Below are 17,895 nucleotides of genomic sequence, written 5' to 3' on the forward strand. Positions count from 1 at the left end.
ATAACCTTTGTAACCTGTTATGCCATGTATGAATGAATGTACTATGAGTAATTGATGTCTCATACCTAGGTGGGGGACTCCGAGACTCAGGACTCGGAGACTGAGATCCTGCATCCGTACTCTGTGATATTAATCTGAAATTTGAACACTAAATGTTCACTCATGATCGTCGTAGATGGGCCGAACTAGTCAGAACTGTCCATTATAAGTAAAATGTTATATATACCCATGTAAAATGATGTTGAGCAGACTCTTTGATTTGGGCTGCTTTTAATTGTTGTAACTTTGACTATACGATCACGCTTTAATAAAACTGCTGTGAAAGAACTAATGTACTTGGTGCTTACTAAGTTTGAGCTTCCCCTCAAGTGGAACAAGATTAAGACGGAAGTCTTCCAACTGTGGTGAAGGTATGTCCCGAGACACATATTTTTCTAACTAAGCGGAGTGTTGTGAAATAAATAGCATCATTGTAGGCTTAAAGCTTGGCTAATATGTTAATGACAACAATACAGGATGTCGATGTATCGTTTTCGTAAATATCCGATATCATATGCAATAAGGTCCTCCAATTGAAACGGAAGACCTTAAAAAACCAACAATAAGTATTTACAATTTTTATCTATATATACAATCAATAAATTTACAAATATACATATTCACAAAAAAAATGACAAACAAGAAATGTTTATGAAAACATTTCCATCCTATTGGCCTCCTATGGTGGTATAAATATCCTCAGAGTCCCCCCAGTGTCCTTCCGATGTGTCCTCCTTCTGTACCACGTCCTCATGATCAGACGACGGCTTCCGTCCATCGTCTTCCAGTGTAGTAAATGAATAAATGAAGGAGGTTTCCTGGCATGTTTGTTGTTGAATAACCGAATTATTAATTGAAGTGAGACTGCATACATCGAAGTAAATTATCAAAAAAATATCCCACATCTTTTATAAAAGGATATTATCCAATCAACATATAGTAAGGGGAAATAAAAGATGAAAAACTTGCGGAGCACACCGATTATGGGCCAAATTAGATGCATGTAGAATTACGCTAATACCCTGAAAGGGCCTACATGTAAGTGGAAATAGTAAAGACCATTCAACCCCACGTTCAATCATAATATGAGTAATTGATACATAGTTAATACACGATACATAAAAGTTTTCGGGATTAAGATCACACAGATTTCTTTATATTCATGGACATAAATGCATTCGTGTGTTTATAAATATTGGAACTCCCTAAATTATTATTGCTGTCGAAAAGTACCTGAAGCACATCTGCAGCTCTGTTCTGCTGGTACCTTGGTTAAGGAAAATAATCGCTTGTGTGAACAGCGTTTATAAATAAAGTCAGTTGAACTTATAATAGATACAAACATAAAACTGGATCAGTGAAATATCAAAATTGCAGCAGAAGGTGGGGTCCAATATGTAGTCCACCAGTCGTACATTAAACTTACATATTTAAATTAAAAATTTTAAAAGTATACCATGCAAATAATATCAATTGTTTTTAATAATTATTTCAAAAACAACTATCTTTTTAAAATAAACAAACTACGCCAAAAAAAGTCAAGTTTTAGAAGAATTATTAATATCACAATAAATATAAAAGATTGTAAATTTAGGTGGACACATATATGATAAAAAAATTATATATGTATTAATTCTTGATATTAACACTCTACATGTTAGACATATTTTCAGAACAACAAGCGTCGAAGTTTCTGATTGTTTATAGTTTAATTCTTCCTATCTCGACTTCTCTTAATCTGCATTTTTTTAATTACAATCGTTACGTCTTTTAAATTGTTAAAACTAAAGACACAAAAAATACACAATAAAATGATTGCCCCTATTATCTCAAAAGCTGCAAAAATCAGCTGTAAAAAGAAAAAAAACATATCATAAACGGTTACTTCGGTAATGAGTACAATTCAATGTATTTGCACACAAACAAATATTTGTGAAAAGAAACATAACCTTATAACAATATGCATAACATGTCAATGAATCTATAATAGTACTTATTTGCAATTTTATTTGTCAGTATCAAAGTAATCATGAAAGATAAAGTTTTATCAATGCGTGACAGAGTGTCAAACATATGAATAAAACTCTCACCTCCAAAGTCCCTATAACGATTAAAGACATCTGCAGCAGGCTTAGTTGGCATTCGTCAATGTTAACCACGCTTAATTGTTTTATTACATTCATACAATTCTGTAAGATATATAGAAATGTAAATACTGTAAACAAACTGCTAACTGATAAAAACGTACTCTCTGTATTATAAAACGCAAGTTAATAAAATACATTCTATGCATTTAAGTAAAAAATTCATTGCATTATTAAAAACTGAATTCAATGTGAATTTTATGAACTGCTTTTTCCAAATTACAATGATTTTCTGTTAAATTGTGTACACTAATATTAAACCAGATGTTTTAATCTCAACATCACATTTACCAATTTTTTTACGAAAAACATTTACCGATCTAAACGTTCCAGGATTAACAGATGAATGGCAACCGGGTGGCGCAATTCCATAATCTTCCTCCGTGACATAATTACAGCATGTCTTAGGGATCTGGGAGGCTGTTGTCTGACATGTGCCTGCCGTTGTACACCACGGAGTGCTGTCAAAGTCGTTGGTCGTTCCTTGGACTTGGGTAATGGCACAGCAATCATACTACAAGAAGATTGTGAAATTTAAATTTTTGACTAATTTTATAACCGAACAAATATGTCAAACTGACATACTCTGAAAAAAAATATAAAAGTTATAATTAATTTGTTAAAACATAATTTTTGAAACACTTTTCAAATTATGAAGAGGTTTTTTCCGCTTTACCTCGATATATCTTACCTTGATAAAGAACTTGTTCCAGTTATTTGATATTACATCACTACTGCTGATATTGTCAGAAGTAAAATGTCTCTCAAGCCAAATTGTCAGATTTGATTGTAATTGAACATAATTCTAAAATCAAATTGTTATATCAATTAAATGAATATCATTTCAATTTAGATAAAAACTTCTAATTAAATTAAATTTTCTCAGATGTCTTGTTGATTTATTTAAGGAATGAATTCAATATTTATTCGTTTTATACAATATTGAATTGTTTGAGGCAGTTTACGCTTTGTAAACCGCGAAGCGTGTTTTAAAAGAGCGTAAACTGTTTCAAACCATTTTATATCGTATAAAACTAATAAATATTGAAATCATTGCTTATAATTTGTTTACTCTTCATTGTAAATTAAAACAGTCATTTCACCTTTAAAATGACGTAAAATTATACAAAATTCAAAGGTAACGTTAGACGTATTGATACGTTTTTGACGTTAGTCTTACTATGACGTAGGCAACCTTCTTTATACTATATACACTAATTTTTAAGCCAATCAGAATGCGCGTTACAACCAAAATTTAGATTATGTTGTATTAATCAGTATCAATTCTTATGCATGTAGGATATACATTGTATATTTCTATTGCAAATTATTGTGAATGTGCAGACTAAGGTTTAACTATAATGAAAAATTTTGCAAACCATATCTTTCTCCTCTGCTTTTAAAGAAAATATACTTCTGTATTCCATTATTGTGAACGCCGAACTTATAGCAACAAGTAAAATCTGAAAAAAAGAGTTTAGCAATTAAAATGTGAATATCTTTCTGGAAATTAATTTATATTGTAAGATGCCAATTCGAATATGGAATTTACTTACAAATGTGCGTACTAGCAGTTTGCATACTGGAAGCAGCAATGGGAAAATCAAAATCAATAGGAAAAAAATAAAATTCACAACTAGCAATGCAATTCCCAATTTACGAAGTGTTGAAGAATCATCCTTAATGTCATGGTGGTTACAAGGGAAATAATGGTTTAAACTAATTGATTTGAGAGCCTTCTCTAGATCACATGGTTTAGCCTTTGAAATGTTCTCGCTTGATGATATTAACACAACAGCTGCGAACTATAAAAAAAAGAATAATTCATGTGCAGTAAGAGAAATATAAAAAAACAACAACAAGATTTTGTTAAACTCTCTCCAAAGCAAATCAATATGAATGATTAATATATACCATAATTAGTCCTTTCAAACACAAAACAATGCAAGATGCCCTCTTTTCTTTTGGGGTTTTCTGATGATGCTGTAAATTAAAATATTGATTGATTTATCCCCGAAAATAATCGAAAAAAGAATTCAATATTTTTGAATTACAAGACGTTTACTGTTAAGATAAACACTTGGAATCGTAGTATGCTGATTTTTGAAATAAAAACCCACCTTTAATGGTAAACTTGTTTGTTTGGGTTTTGTACATGTAGTAAAGTTTAAAATTTTAATGTTTATTGTGTAAGGGCCAACCACTGTTCATTTTATCTACTTCTAGATCAATCGTCCATGCTCTTTGCACACACACACACACACACACCCACCCACCCACCCACCCGCACGCACACACGCGTGCGTGCGTGCGTGCTTCGTATAAACTACCCGTGTAATAAACATTTGCTTTATCAAACGGGTGATGCTTTATTAGATACTTCTGGTCCGAACTTTCATAACTATCTCTACTACCAAAAGTTGATATAAGATGGTATAAAATGGATTTTGTCAAATAGCCCCTCCCCCTTTTTACAAAACCGTATCCAAAGACCTTTTTTTTTGCTTGTTAGGTTTTTGATAAGGTTAGCCGCCCCAATTTTTAATTTGCTTCCGACACCATTATGTAGTTGAAAAATTGCAAATCATATCGTATATCAAGCAGTTCACTTTGACGACGCAATGAAAATAGACGCTATGGTTGTGTTTATATACAAGAACTTACCAAAAATAATGTTACTTAAGACTTATTTTTCATCACTAGTAAGCATCCTCATCAATATTCCCAATTTAGAATCATAAGGCAAATGTTTGTTTTATAAAACACCAACACCTGTTCCTCGTTCGAGACAATTCAAATTAACGAGCATTTGCAACTTTGTGTATGTCCTCAAACTTGATTATTGAAGTCTTCTGATCAGTATTTGCATTTAATCAGGTGATTGAGCTCTAATAAACATTATTTAGAGCTTAAAAAAAACTATTTCAAGGTTTATTTCAGTGAAACTTTACATTCAAACAGTTAGATTCATCTCTGAAATGTCGTACTAAATTGTTTTGCGAAAGTGCACAAGAACCGCAAAATACAACGTTGCATCATTGTTTTAAAGGGGCATGGCTACAATAGAGGTCAAAATTCATTTTTTCAAATTTTAATGTTTATAATGCTTCAGTAAGACATTTTTAGTAGGAAACCAAATTATGAGTGTCATTCGTTGAGTTAAAAGCGAGTTACAGGGCTTATAATTCTTTGAAATGTAAACAAGGCTATTGTTCACATTTTGAATGTTAAGCTAAATTTCGAGTTCTAGACCTTATATGAATGTGTTAAACGTTTGGAACCGTTTATTTATGCTTAAAATGAATAAGAAAATGAACAAATCATCCTGGAAAAGATTGTTTACTGGTATATTGCACCTGTGTAAATAAAAACAGGGCACGACCCTTGTTTACTTGTCAAAAAATTTCGAGCCCTGTGTCTTGTTTATAACTCTCCGACTGACTGAATAAATCAAGCGGCATAACTCTAATAATTTTAGTAACCAGCTAGAGCCACGAAGTATCAAAATGTGCCTTAAAATTTTCTCAAAACTCAAGTTTGAAACAATACAAATTGTAATTACTTTTAATGTAGGGCACAATATTCTGCTTCTACGCATATCAATTTTTTTCACTTAGGCCCCACCGTTTAGCACATGCGCATCATCAAACATACTATGATCGTTAAAAATAGCTGAAAATTGTAGATTTTACTGCAGTATTTCCCAAATTTGAATGTGGCCACACTTGAGTACCTCTTTGAAACTTTTAAAACTGAGAGATATTGCATAAATGCTTCTGCCTGCAAAATTTCGTAGAGGTACTCAAGTGTGGCCAATGTGTATTTTACAAATCTTGAAAATTTTCGTAACAGAAAATAAAACTGACCACTCTATTTTAGGGTAATTATTTGCTTCCTTTTTATTGAAATAGCAGAATTTAATTAATAATGATAAAGAATTATATGTGATTATTTACAAAATCATCATTTTATTAAATATTTGAGGAAGAAATGCATATTAACTGAACTTTAACATGTTTTATCTAGTAATTTTATACTGTGTATTCATGCTTACATCGTGCATCATCAATGACGTCATAGTTTGACGTTTGCGACGTCAGTTGAATCTGTACATGGAATCTTGAGTTCTTTCAGTATTTTGCCAATAGAATTTACCAGTAAAGTCTGCATTTTTAAAAAGCAATATTTCTATGTACCACGGTATTATTCAATTGCAGTAGAATATGAGATACATGAACATTGCTGACAAACAGAAAAAAATTTAATTGGCAAAGTTAACATTGTACGTACGTATGTAAATATATATTCCTATACCTTTATGTAGAATAAGCGATAGCATGTATAAGTAGCTAGTTGTGGGTTTTTTGTCAAACGGTGAAATGCATTAAACGAAAGGAAAGATGCAAGCGATTTTTTTCACACAAGTACGTGTTCCTGAATACTGCGGGAGAAAGACAGTCGACATCACGTGAACACATGATAAACTTCGTCAAAAAACTCGATTATTTAATTCCTAAGTACAGCTGTAATTGAATATTAAGCCATCGTCCCTTGCATAAAAAACATTTTGCCAATGCATGCATACGTCTTTTCTTTATCAGCCACCCGTTGATCAGTGTTGATTCGTCGCGTGGTCAATGTATTTCCGGTGAACCGTTACATGCAGTTACACTCATTTCTTAAAAGATCGATTGTGTCCGTTTCGATCAAGACGGCTGTTGGTATACACAACTTAGAATACATTATCAGCATGTGCACTATATAGAAGTCTTATTCTAATTGCGATGTCTTTGTTGATAATTTGTCCAATTAAATAAAAAATAACCCTAAATTTGTGAACATCGGTGACTTACTTTTGCCTATAAAATTCTCGATTGAAATCATCTTTGATTATTTTATGCGTATTAAATCTAATTAAGGTTTTTCTTGTATGGCACATAGAAAAAAATTCAGATTGCCGGGCCCTTTCTTAAAAAAAAACAACAACGATGAGTACAGAGAGATTTAAAACAGTATTTGTTTCCATTCAACCCCCCCCCCCCCCCCTTCCCTACCCTCTGAAAAAATCGATTTACGGCCGAGTTCACTACAAATCTGTATATATGATACCACAAATTCTACATGCTTGCTATGAATTCGACTTTTCAAGACAATTTTACGACATTATTTATGTGCTACTGCTTGATGTTTTAAATAAAAATGTTCATTTTAACCTATCTTCGATTCAAAATAGTAAACCCACATTCTCTCTCTCTCTCTCTCTCTCTCTCTCTCTCTCTCTCTCTCTCTCTCTGAAATATGATCTTAATTCTCAAAACATTTACGGATAGCTTATCACTTGTAACAATTCTCAAAGTACATGAATATCACTAGAAAAAATGAAATGTAAATTAATAGACGTTATGGCATTTATAAGGAATATATAACTCATAAGAATATTTTTAAAGAAATCGATATTCTTTTTTCATTTAATTAATGAACATTAAAACACTGCTGTAATGTCATTCCCTTGTTCCAGCAGTCAAAAATGTTACTTGTGACAGTCCGATTATATTAGAGAGCTTCTTAATATCAGACCATTATCAATGGTTACAACACTGTTATTCTTTAAAATCGGACTGTCTCAGGAATCAACAATGATATTCAATGGAGTGATTTAAGTACTATATATGCCTCAAACACTTCTGTATGAAAAAATATCACTGTTCTCGGCCCGATAACGGGCCTCGAAACTGTTTTATATTATTTCATACAGAACTGCTTTCGGCATACTAGACAGTAGTATATCCATTACATATACACAGTCGCTGAAAAGTTTTATTTTTCACTTGAACAGTTTGTGAAGGGTGAGCGCACAGTGAGTGCACTCTAAACGAACGGCGAGTGCTCGCTGAGCCGAATTTGGATAGCGCTTATGAACGGTGAACTGTGAGCGAACGCAGAGCGCAAACACAAGCGCAAAGTGAACGTTGAACGATATATGTACTCTATGTGAACGCAAGATGAACGATTTATTCGGAGTGCCACGGGCGGTATTGTTACATTGTGTTTCGTTGGTAATCAGGAAAAAATAACAATAAACTAAATGTTTGTATTGTTATAAGCCTAAATATAATATTATCTGACTAAACAATTAGTGAACACTGAACGAACGCAGTGAGCGCAAGGCGAAATCTTTGTGAACGCACGGTGATTTGTGAACGATGAGCGGGAACGGAGCGGAGCGGAGAGCGCAAGTGAACGCATGGTGAGCCCACGGGAAACTGGGAAAATAAAACATTTCAAAGGACTGAACCCTGGCATCTAACTGCTGTAAAGCGCCAAGATCGGGTGAAAATATCGAAGCCTTGAAACAAGTAAAATAATCATTTAGAATAATGCACACAGACTGTTACAGTAATGCATCAAAATTCGAGATTACATATATCTCTATTAAATTCAATAACCGTATATCTCTCATATTTATATATTTATTTTTTATCATTTGTGATTGCATTGGTAGAATTCAATGATTAATCGTCAGTTATACATTGCGCATCATCAGCATTACTTCATGCAGTTTCAAATTGCAGAAAAAAGAACTTTTAAGACACCGACATATTTAAATGTACCGCCGTTATATTGACCTTCAGCACTGGTCCTGTAATATGTTTTAAACTTTATTGTTAATCATCTTTTCATGCTATTTTCATCAATAAATTTATTTTCATAAATTAATTATAATGTCTACATGATAATTTTATTTGTTTTTTGTTTATTTTATTAGATTCAAGTCATACGTAGTTTTATCATTTCATGGCGTTACTTAACAAAAATGACGTCTGTTCTACATTTTTCATCAAAACAATGCCATATTGTAAACTCCGTTTATAAAAAAGTATGATAGATATCGAAAAAAGAAAAACAGTTATGAAAAGCTAAGATTCTACCCTATATTTTACCAAAATATGGTAATTTTTAATGATAGGGCATTTTTTGATGCTTCGTGGCTCTAGCTCTTTCATTTGATCAGTAGAAATGCATTCCAAAAGCATTGTAAATGATAAAAAACTGAAATTAAAATGATATCAACATCGTGACCATGCTCCTTTAATCTTTGAAAAAAAAATCAAATTTGGGTCGTATTATAGACTCTCAAGAAAATTGTATAATAGAAATAGAACAGACAGCTAGCAATTGCGATTATAAAAACATAATTGCAGTTCCTCCGTATGGACTTACAATGGGAAAGAACAATAGATATGCAAATATTTTTCTATTTTTGCATTTCCATTGTTCTTTCCCACTGTAAGCCCATACGGAGGAGCTGCAATTATTTCTCTATAATCGCAATTGCTCTGTCAGTATACTATGACGTCATAAGAAGTAACGTTATATATACTTTTCCATGACGTTATAGATTTAAACCACTATACGATACATCATGTGTTTTTCTCCAACTCCATTAAAATTTACGTATTTGCATATAATAGCGAGCGCAGCTCGCCGGCGCGCAGCGCCGGAGCGAAGCAAGCTCTACCGGCAAGGCATGTGTGAATAGAAAATTCGGACTAGTTGCACATTCATTCAACGGATTTTGGCGTCAGTAAATCGGACCAGTAATGCAATGTTTTAATCGTCCCAGTAGTTCCCTGTAATCATGGCAATTTTTATCACTTCACACTCTCACGAGAATCAGCAAGACAATAAAAACAAAAACGATGTATGAGCCTACTATACGACATACAGTCAGTGCTACCTCTAAAGTTCACGTCAGTACACTCTCAATCAAAAATAATCGAGTGACGTCACAATGTTTTACACATTGATCAGATAGATTTTTTCGGCGTCAGTAAATTTTGACCCACAATCCATAGTACCAATGGTTTCCAACCTCACGTTCTCGCGAGAATCAAAGTACATGTACAACTTTTGAGAAGCATATATAAGATGTGTAATTTTAAGAACATCATGCTTTTTAAAGTAAGTAAAACAGTATACTTCGCGTACTTTTATTTCTCATCGGAGTTTTAAAGAGTCAGGCGACACTTAACCAACGTCAGCTTTGACGTCACAATAAGCACTGATAAGGGGAAATTACTCTAATTGAAGTTATTGTAAATCAAAATCCTCTCAAAATCTTGCAAAGGCTAAGAGCTCTAAAGAACAGCTGAAGAATAAGGACATTTCTTCAAATACAAGTAACAGTTGTAAATTGCACTCATTTGGATGAATGCTCACATTTATTTTATTCACTATAAGTACGGTAAATTCCTGGAACGTACACGTAGCATCGCCTTTTTTTTAAAAGGGAGTGGGTGGGTGGATGGGTGGATTGCAGCCTCATCATCCAAAAAATCTTTGCAAGCAAAAAGAAAAAAATATCATGAAAATTCTAATCCTTCGGCTCTTTAGCAGTTCAATGGTTTCTTTATTTTCACTTCCATTTATTACATGCGGGGGGGGGGGGGGGGGGGGGGCACCATGTTCTTTTAATATGATTAAAAAAATAATAATCAAACATTAATTTTTTTTAAAGTGGAGGGTGAAAATCCATGATAAGTCGATTTTCTATGTGTAAACTGGAAAAAAATGAAATATTATTTTTTTAACATGGGGGGAGCTCTATGATGAGTCAAGTTTTATAAGTAGGTTTAAGAAAAAATGTCTTCTGCAAAAAAAGGGGGATGAACTGACGTTACAGTCACTTTAAAAGAGGAGATACAGTGCAATGAATATTTATATATTAAAATCTTTATTATTCAACAACATTGTATCTGAGATTAAACTACTGTTCTACTTATAAATAAATAAATTATAACAAATCTTATAAGCTATGAATAATGAAAATTTACTGAAAAATAGGTTTGTTTTATTTTTTTTTGGCATTCAAATTTTACGTTGTTAATTTTATTTTTATTGATTTATTATAATTCATTGTTTGATCACATGCTGTGCTCGCCCCAACGGTCGCACCGTAAAGCATATTATTAAAACATGTTTTTGATAACATTTTAAAGGAATTACTGTTATAACATATCATTGATTCTGTTAACAAATCTATGTGAATTAAAAAGATACATTACAGTCTGAATGTTTACTTTTGATGTAATAACTAAATGTCAAGGTCTAGGCTACTACAGGGTATTTGCGAGTGGTAAAATGCAAATATAAGTAATAAACAACGATTATTTAGTGATCATGGCGTTATGAATAGCAATTGCTCTGTTGGCATATGATGTCATAAAGGTGTGACGTCATATACCTTTCCATGACGTTATAGATTTTATAGCATTGAATGATTTATTTTTGACGTCGTCGTGTCAATAACTGCCGTCAGGTGAGCAGACAAATTGAATAACGCGCGTTAGCGCGTTATGATAATGTGTCTGCTCATCTGACGGCAGTTATTGACACGACGACGTCAAAAATAAATCATTTAATGCTTATATTTACATTCCCCTACTGAAGAAATCAATTGTTTACTTAAATAAATCGATATAAAGTGCAGATCACGGAAGGAGTAAATTAGTAACAGCAAGAACAGCTGATTTGTAAAACCGGTTTAAACTGGTTATTACAGAGACTGTTCGAGATGAGATCGACGAGCATGAAAATATAATCCATGAAAAATAACTATTGAAATGTTGGTTTTAACAATAAAGTCAACTGTTTTGTTGAATAATTATAAAACATGGTGTTTTGACAACATTTATGAAATACATTTTTAACCGATAACATAGAAATCACTGTTTGAGAACTACTTATGTAAATTACTTGTAAATTCATACGCAGTGAATAGGTGTTGCATTTAGAGGCATGTAAACATCACGGAATTTAATGGAAAAACACAGTAGAATGTAAACATAAACCATTATACGATACATTATGCGTTTTTCTCCATAAAATTGATGAATTTTAAGGTACGGTTTGCGGTTACAGGGAGATAACTCACACATTTTCATTGTGACGTAACACCAACTACCTTTTATTTCAGTTATGACGTCAAAATTTATATGACGTCAAAATTGATTTCAGGTTTATTTCGCGTTTTTTTTTAGTTTCAATGAAAAAATAAAAGGACACAAGCATTTTATCAATATCCACGAAAACAAAATCCGCATCATATGGTTTTGAATAGTGTTCTAGAAACATCAGATTACACATATTCTAAGATACGTTTTTCCTGAAATCGGTGGACTTGGAAAGGTTTCAAATAAGATGTTTTCGCTTTCATAATAGTAGTCCAAAATTAAGACTTTTGTTGCATTTTATTCTATTTTTAGATAGTTCATCAGAAATCAATAAAAGTGAATCATGATATTAATAGTGATATTATTTTCGAACATTTTAAGCATAAATAACCCCCATAATAGTCACTTATAAAATGTACATATTTTCACGAAATTGTTAACATTTCATTAAATGAAAATTGGAAATCATGAACTTTGACCTTTTGTAGTTATAAAACGGGACGGGCAAAATCATTTGAATTTCATGAAAAAAAAGACTTTAGTATAGTGAACAAAATGGTATGTAACTTTGGTACAACCTCTAAAAAATGCAAGCCGCAAACCTTACCTTAAAATTAACTCATGTCTTAATATGCTTTACGGTGCTACCGTTCTGGCGAGCGCAGCAAGAATTACACACACCTTGCATCATTGTCAACTTATAGTTTTATTTAGGCATCAACGAACGTCAAAGAATTTTTGAGAGAGTATTGCTCTACAATAAGTATTCCAAATGTACTCATTTTAATGGTTATGATACATACAGCGCAACCCCCTACAGAGAGAGAAAGAGAGAGAGAGAGAGAGAGAGAGAGAGAGAGAGAGAGAGAGAGAGAGAGAGAGAGAGAGAGAGAGAGAGAGAGAGAGAGAGAGAGAGAGAGAGAGCGAGAGAGAGAGAGAGAGAGAGACCGGTTCTGTTTGTTGGTGTGTAATTTCCCACTTTTAAATTTGATGGTCTGACTATATGCAATATCTACATAATTTTATTTATTGTTTATTTTATTTTTTCATTTTATTCCTTTTTATTTAGTTCAAAATGTCCTATTGTTTATTTCCTCTCTACTCGTATACTTACATGCCTACTGTACATGCATGCACAATGAGCTTAAAAATGGATCGATATGACAGTAAAGTATGGCCTTGCTAGTAAATATACATAAAATCTCTATATTAAAAAAAATCAAAAACAAATCATATGTCAATGAGGCAGGTATCGCAGTCTATACTGAAATAGCCAGTACACTCATTACAGATGTTTGATCCACCTCTAAATTTATCGCGGGAAATATAGCGCGAGTGCACTGTGACGTCATCCATGACTTTGTTCGTCTTTGTTTACGTTTCTCGACTCAATACGGAGGTATGGAAACATGTAACAAATCTTTTGAGTCTCGCCAAAACATATGCGGTACTCAAAACGTGTCTTCAAACTTTAAGTCACCCTAAATTACGAGTTAAAAGTCGGCCATTTTTGGCATAGCACCACGGGTGAAAACATTAGAGAGCATTATGGGACGTAGACAAAAAAATTTGTTTGATGAACTGTAGGTTTAGCTCGTTCTTTTTCCCGCGCACACTGGTTCTTAGAGCTCGCCTCGCTCGCCGGCGAGCTGCGCTCGCTATAATAACATTTTCAAGGAATTACTGTTACATTGTAATAGGTATTACGGTGCGACCGTTTGGGCGTGCGCAGCATGTGATAAAATAATGAATTATGATAAAACAATAAAAATAAAAGTAGCGACGTAAAGTAAATAAATGAACTGGGATGCAGAATAAATTAAACATGCCTATTTTTACAGTAAATTTTCATTATTCATAATTTTGTTATCTATTAATATATAGAATTGATCTCAGATAAAATGTTGTTGAATAATAAAGATTTTAACATAATGTACATTACAATTTATTTCCTCTTTTCTTGCAGCAGACATTTTTCTTAAACTTACATATAAAAAATTGACTTATCACAGAGTCCCCCCCTCCCCCGTTAATAAAAATCAAATTTACCAAAAAAAAATTGCTCATCATATAAGGAAAATGGATCCCCCGGGAGCATGTAATAAATGGAAGTGAAAATAAAGACACTATTGAGCAGCTAAAGAGCTAAAGGCATACTACGCAATCCCAATTCTTCACCCAGATTAGAATTTTCCTGATTTTGAGAATTTCTTTTTCTTTTTGCTTGCGAAGATTTATTGAATGATGTTGCCAAGCCCCCTTTTAAAAAAACATTCCTGGAAATTACCGTAAATATAGTGAATAAAATAAATGTGAGCATTCATCCAAATGAGAGCAAGTTACAGCTGTTTCCTATCTTTGAAGAAATGTCCCCATTCGTTAGCTCTGCAAGATTTTGAGAAGATTTTGGTATTTATATTTCAGCAGATTTACAATAACTACTTAGAGTAATTTCCCCTTATTGTGACGTCAAAGTTCACGTCGGTCAAGTGTCGTCTGTCTCTTTGAAAACACCCTGGAAAAAAACCTACGCGAAATATACTGTTTTGTTTACTTAAAAGTATGATGTTCTTTAAATTACATAATTTATCTGTTTCTCAAATTCTCGCGAGATGGTATCCAGTCTAGTGAGATCGACCGACATTGAGGAATTGCATTGTGGATCGAAATTTACTGACGCCGAAAAATTCTGTCGGATCTATGTGTAAGAAATCCATTGTGACGTCACTCGAAAGGACGATAACTCCGTTAGTCTTGCGTTGTGTCAGCAGTATATTTATAATGCATGTACATAGTCTTATATCTTGTTCTCGTGAGAGTGTGAAATGGGAAACAATAATTACAGGGAACTACTGGGACGATTAAAACAAGGCATAACTGGTCCGATTTACTGACGCCAAAAAAATCCGTTGAATGAATGTGCAAATAGTCCGAATTTTCTATTCACACACGCCCCGCCGGTAGAGCTCGCTGTGCGCCGGCGAGCTGCGCTCGCTATAACATATCATTGATTCTGTTAACAAATCTATGTAAATTAAAAAGATACATTACAGTCGGAATGCTTATTTTTGATGCAATAGCTAAATGTCAAGGTCTGTGCTAATACAGAGTATTTGCGAGTGGTAAAATGCAAATATTAGTAATAAACAACGATTATTTAGTGAACATGGCGTTATGAATAGCAACTGTTCTGCTGGCATATTGGAATATGCCAACAGAGCAATTATTATTTATTACGCCATGTTCACTAAATAACGTTGTTTATTTCTTAAATAACTGCCGTAGCTCTCAACACAATTTAGAAGCAAAAATACATTGTATGTTGAATGTAAATATAGTGTAATAAATGCCGTAGCTTTCAATACACATTACAAGCAAAAAATTATGTGGAATGTAAATATTTACAATAAGTGTTGCTTTTATTCTTTCTTTCATAGTTAATACCGCGCACTGTAAAAATAGTTCTTTGTTTTGGAGATTTATAAAATATTATTTTAATTGATATAGTCAGTGTGCTATTGGGATTAATTGTGTTAAACCGTTTAGACATAGTGGGATTTTGTAATAATTGCGATCAGTTTTACGGGCACCATGCTCCGTAAACAAATTGTCTTTAAACTTATTTATTGTTTCATTTCAAACTGATAAGGAGAGTTTCAAATACAAAGGAGTTAATTCTAAAATTATATGAAATAGTTCTACCGGCCCTTTACCGCTCAATGGCGCTTCTTATACTCTCCAAGAAATCAGCTGAAATTTAATGTTTTCTTACCGTGTATTCGTATTTATTAATATTTTGAGATAACACTTGACATACTTGAAATGGTGAACTGTTTATTTTCAAAAATTGAAACCCAAAACATCTTGTTGTTGGGGTTTTTTTTTTTGCCTTTAAGTAAATTTGTCGATTTTTTTTCCAATTTACTCTTTTAGATATCGGCTTCGTGATAACAGCATAGTTAAATCCCTATTCACTCTGCAAAATGTAATTTGAATTGTGCCCCTTGTTGGGTCAGACTAAAGGTCGTAGGGGTTATGATACCTAAACAAAACTCAAAAGTATTCGTTTGTTATTTTACGGTAATACACAAAACCGTAGACTATGCAATATATTCAACTTATATATGATATTTGCATTGATAGTATATATCAAATAAGAGGAGGGATATTATAACGTAACACAACTAAATTGTATTTTATTTTTAACTTATTACGTCACACCCCATGCTAAAAGTGCAAAGATGTAAATCAGCAGTAAACAATGGCCGTTCAAGCTCATGTTTAAAACATAAACAAGAAAGTTTTTAGGCAAACTTACACTTCTTTATATGAAACAGATGACTGAATAAAAAATCTCGGATACTCGCGAGATATAATCCCGAAATCTCAGTTTAGCCGATAACTGGTCTTGACCGATAACTGGTACAGTACCAGCAACTTTTAATATCTGGATTTAGAAAGGAGACCTTAAATATAATTTCAACAACAAATTAAAGTACTGAAGTACTGAAAGCCGAGCTCCTCTGGTGTGTCTTTATGCATATTGTGTAGTAAAGACTGAACAGACTCTCTCTCTCTCTCTCCCTCTCTCTCTCTCATGCTTTTAATGTTGGCAAAGCGTCAGAAAGCGGCCAAATTTTGTTATCGGCTATAAACAAAAATATGTCTGTCTAGTAGAAAAAAGTTCAACAGTTGCTGACATGAATTTTGCAACAAATGTTATATATTCATTCCCCATTTATTCAACGCGCAGCAAAGTAGTTCATGTAAATTCATGCGCATTGAATGTGTCCAAAATGCATACTGTTTTGTTTTTAAAGTACGTTATTAATAAGAAAACTAAAAAATTAACTAGCAATTCTCTCGAAATTAAAAAAAAAGGAAAAGCCAACACTTTTGACAAAACATGGCTCTTTGTGTAACTATTTGGTATAGCGGAAGCTTTTACCTTGACGCTGTTTGGTTTTTTGTTTCCTTTTGAAGTTGTGCTATTTATAGTAACACTGGCGATTTGCCTGCCTACAGCCAGGACTCTGCTTTAAGCAGAGCCCACCAAAAACAATTAAGTATGCATACAACATTATTGTGAATTATATTAGTTATCATTTTTTTCAATAGGGATTACTTCTGGCTGGTTAAATTAAATTGATATATTTTAAAATCGGGTGCTAAATCTAATTAAGATAGCGTAACTATTTCTAATGATTCGAAATAGAGATAATTTATTTTGCATTAAACTATGGAAATATACAGTTAATGATACATACAAATTGAATTTTGACGTCTCGATATTTTGATAGAAACGATATTGTGACGTCTCTTTGACGATATAGATATATTTTATCCATCTTATTAATTTATCAATTTTTAATGGCATAGGTATTGAGTTAGTATATTTCATGTCTTCAGTTTTATACAACTTTGGATAATATTATTGATTTTACTGTTGTCTCAGTCATACGGACACTCCAACAGGTTATATGTATATCCTTTAAAAGATAAAGCAATGATTGTATATTATTTACCTTTTGTGGCGAGTTTGTTGTGTCCTCTTTTTCAATACTAATGACGTCAATCTGTGTGGTATGCTCTTCAGCATAAAAGACTTCAACTTGTGTGTTTCCCTTCAATGTCATTTCCAAAAAATATAACAAGACTTTAAAGCGAGTTATTTAGCATTACAAATAAGACTTCAAAGCTTGTTTCAAATTAATTGTTATAGAATATAATTGCTTGACATTTGTTTTTCGCTGACGTTT

At 32.8% G+C, this 17,895-nt stretch overlaps 1 protein-coding gene across 2 annotated transcripts; it reads right to left on the reverse strand.

Moving 5' to 3' along the window:
- Nucleotides 1-1,399: 1,399 nt before the first annotated feature.
- On the reverse strand, nucleotides 1,400-17,891 carry LOC136272651 (uncharacterized). Of its 2 annotated transcripts, XM_066074609.1 has the most exons (8): nucleotides 17,662-17,884; nucleotides 4,098-4,166; nucleotides 3,740-3,988; nucleotides 3,563-3,646; nucleotides 2,875-2,988; nucleotides 2,500-2,697; nucleotides 2,130-2,228; nucleotides 1,400-1,888 (listed from the first exon to the last, which is right to left on the reverse strand). In XM_066074609.1, exons 1-8 carry the CDS (start codon nucleotides 17,770-17,772, stop codon nucleotides 1,748-1,750), a joined length of 1,065 nt encoding a protein of 354 aa, XP_065930681.1. In that variant the 5' UTR covers nucleotides 17,773-17,884; the 3' UTR covers nucleotides 1,400-1,747. The 2 variants fall into 2 exon arrangements, with proteins under 2 accessions (XP_065930681.1, XP_065930682.1); XM_066074610.1 differs by lacking the exon at nucleotides 4,098-4,166 and having other exon boundaries at nucleotides 17,662-17,891.
- Nucleotides 17,892-17,895: the final 4 nt, after the last annotated feature.

Source organism: Magallana gigas, chromosome 2 (assembly GCF_963853765.1).
Source record: "Magallana gigas chromosome 2, xbMagGiga1.1, whole genome shotgun sequence".
Lineage (NCBI taxonomy): Eukaryota > Metazoa > Mollusca > Bivalvia > Ostreida > Ostreidae > Magallana > Magallana gigas.

Excerpts from the sequence above, each read along its gene's own strand:
- LOC136272651 (XM_066074609.1), bottom strand. The coding sequence starts at position 17,772 with ATGACATTGAAGGGAAACACACAAGTTGAAGTCTTTTATGCTGAAGAG. Across the intron at positions 3,989-4,097 it reads GTTTGAAAGGACTAATTATG|TTCGCAGCTGTTGTGTTAAT; the intron begins GTATATATTAAT and ends TTTTTTTTATAG. Across the intron at positions 2,698-2,874 it reads GGAACAAGTTCTTTATCAAG|TATGATTGCTGTGCCATTAC; the intron begins GTAAGATATATC and ends ATCTTCTTGTAG.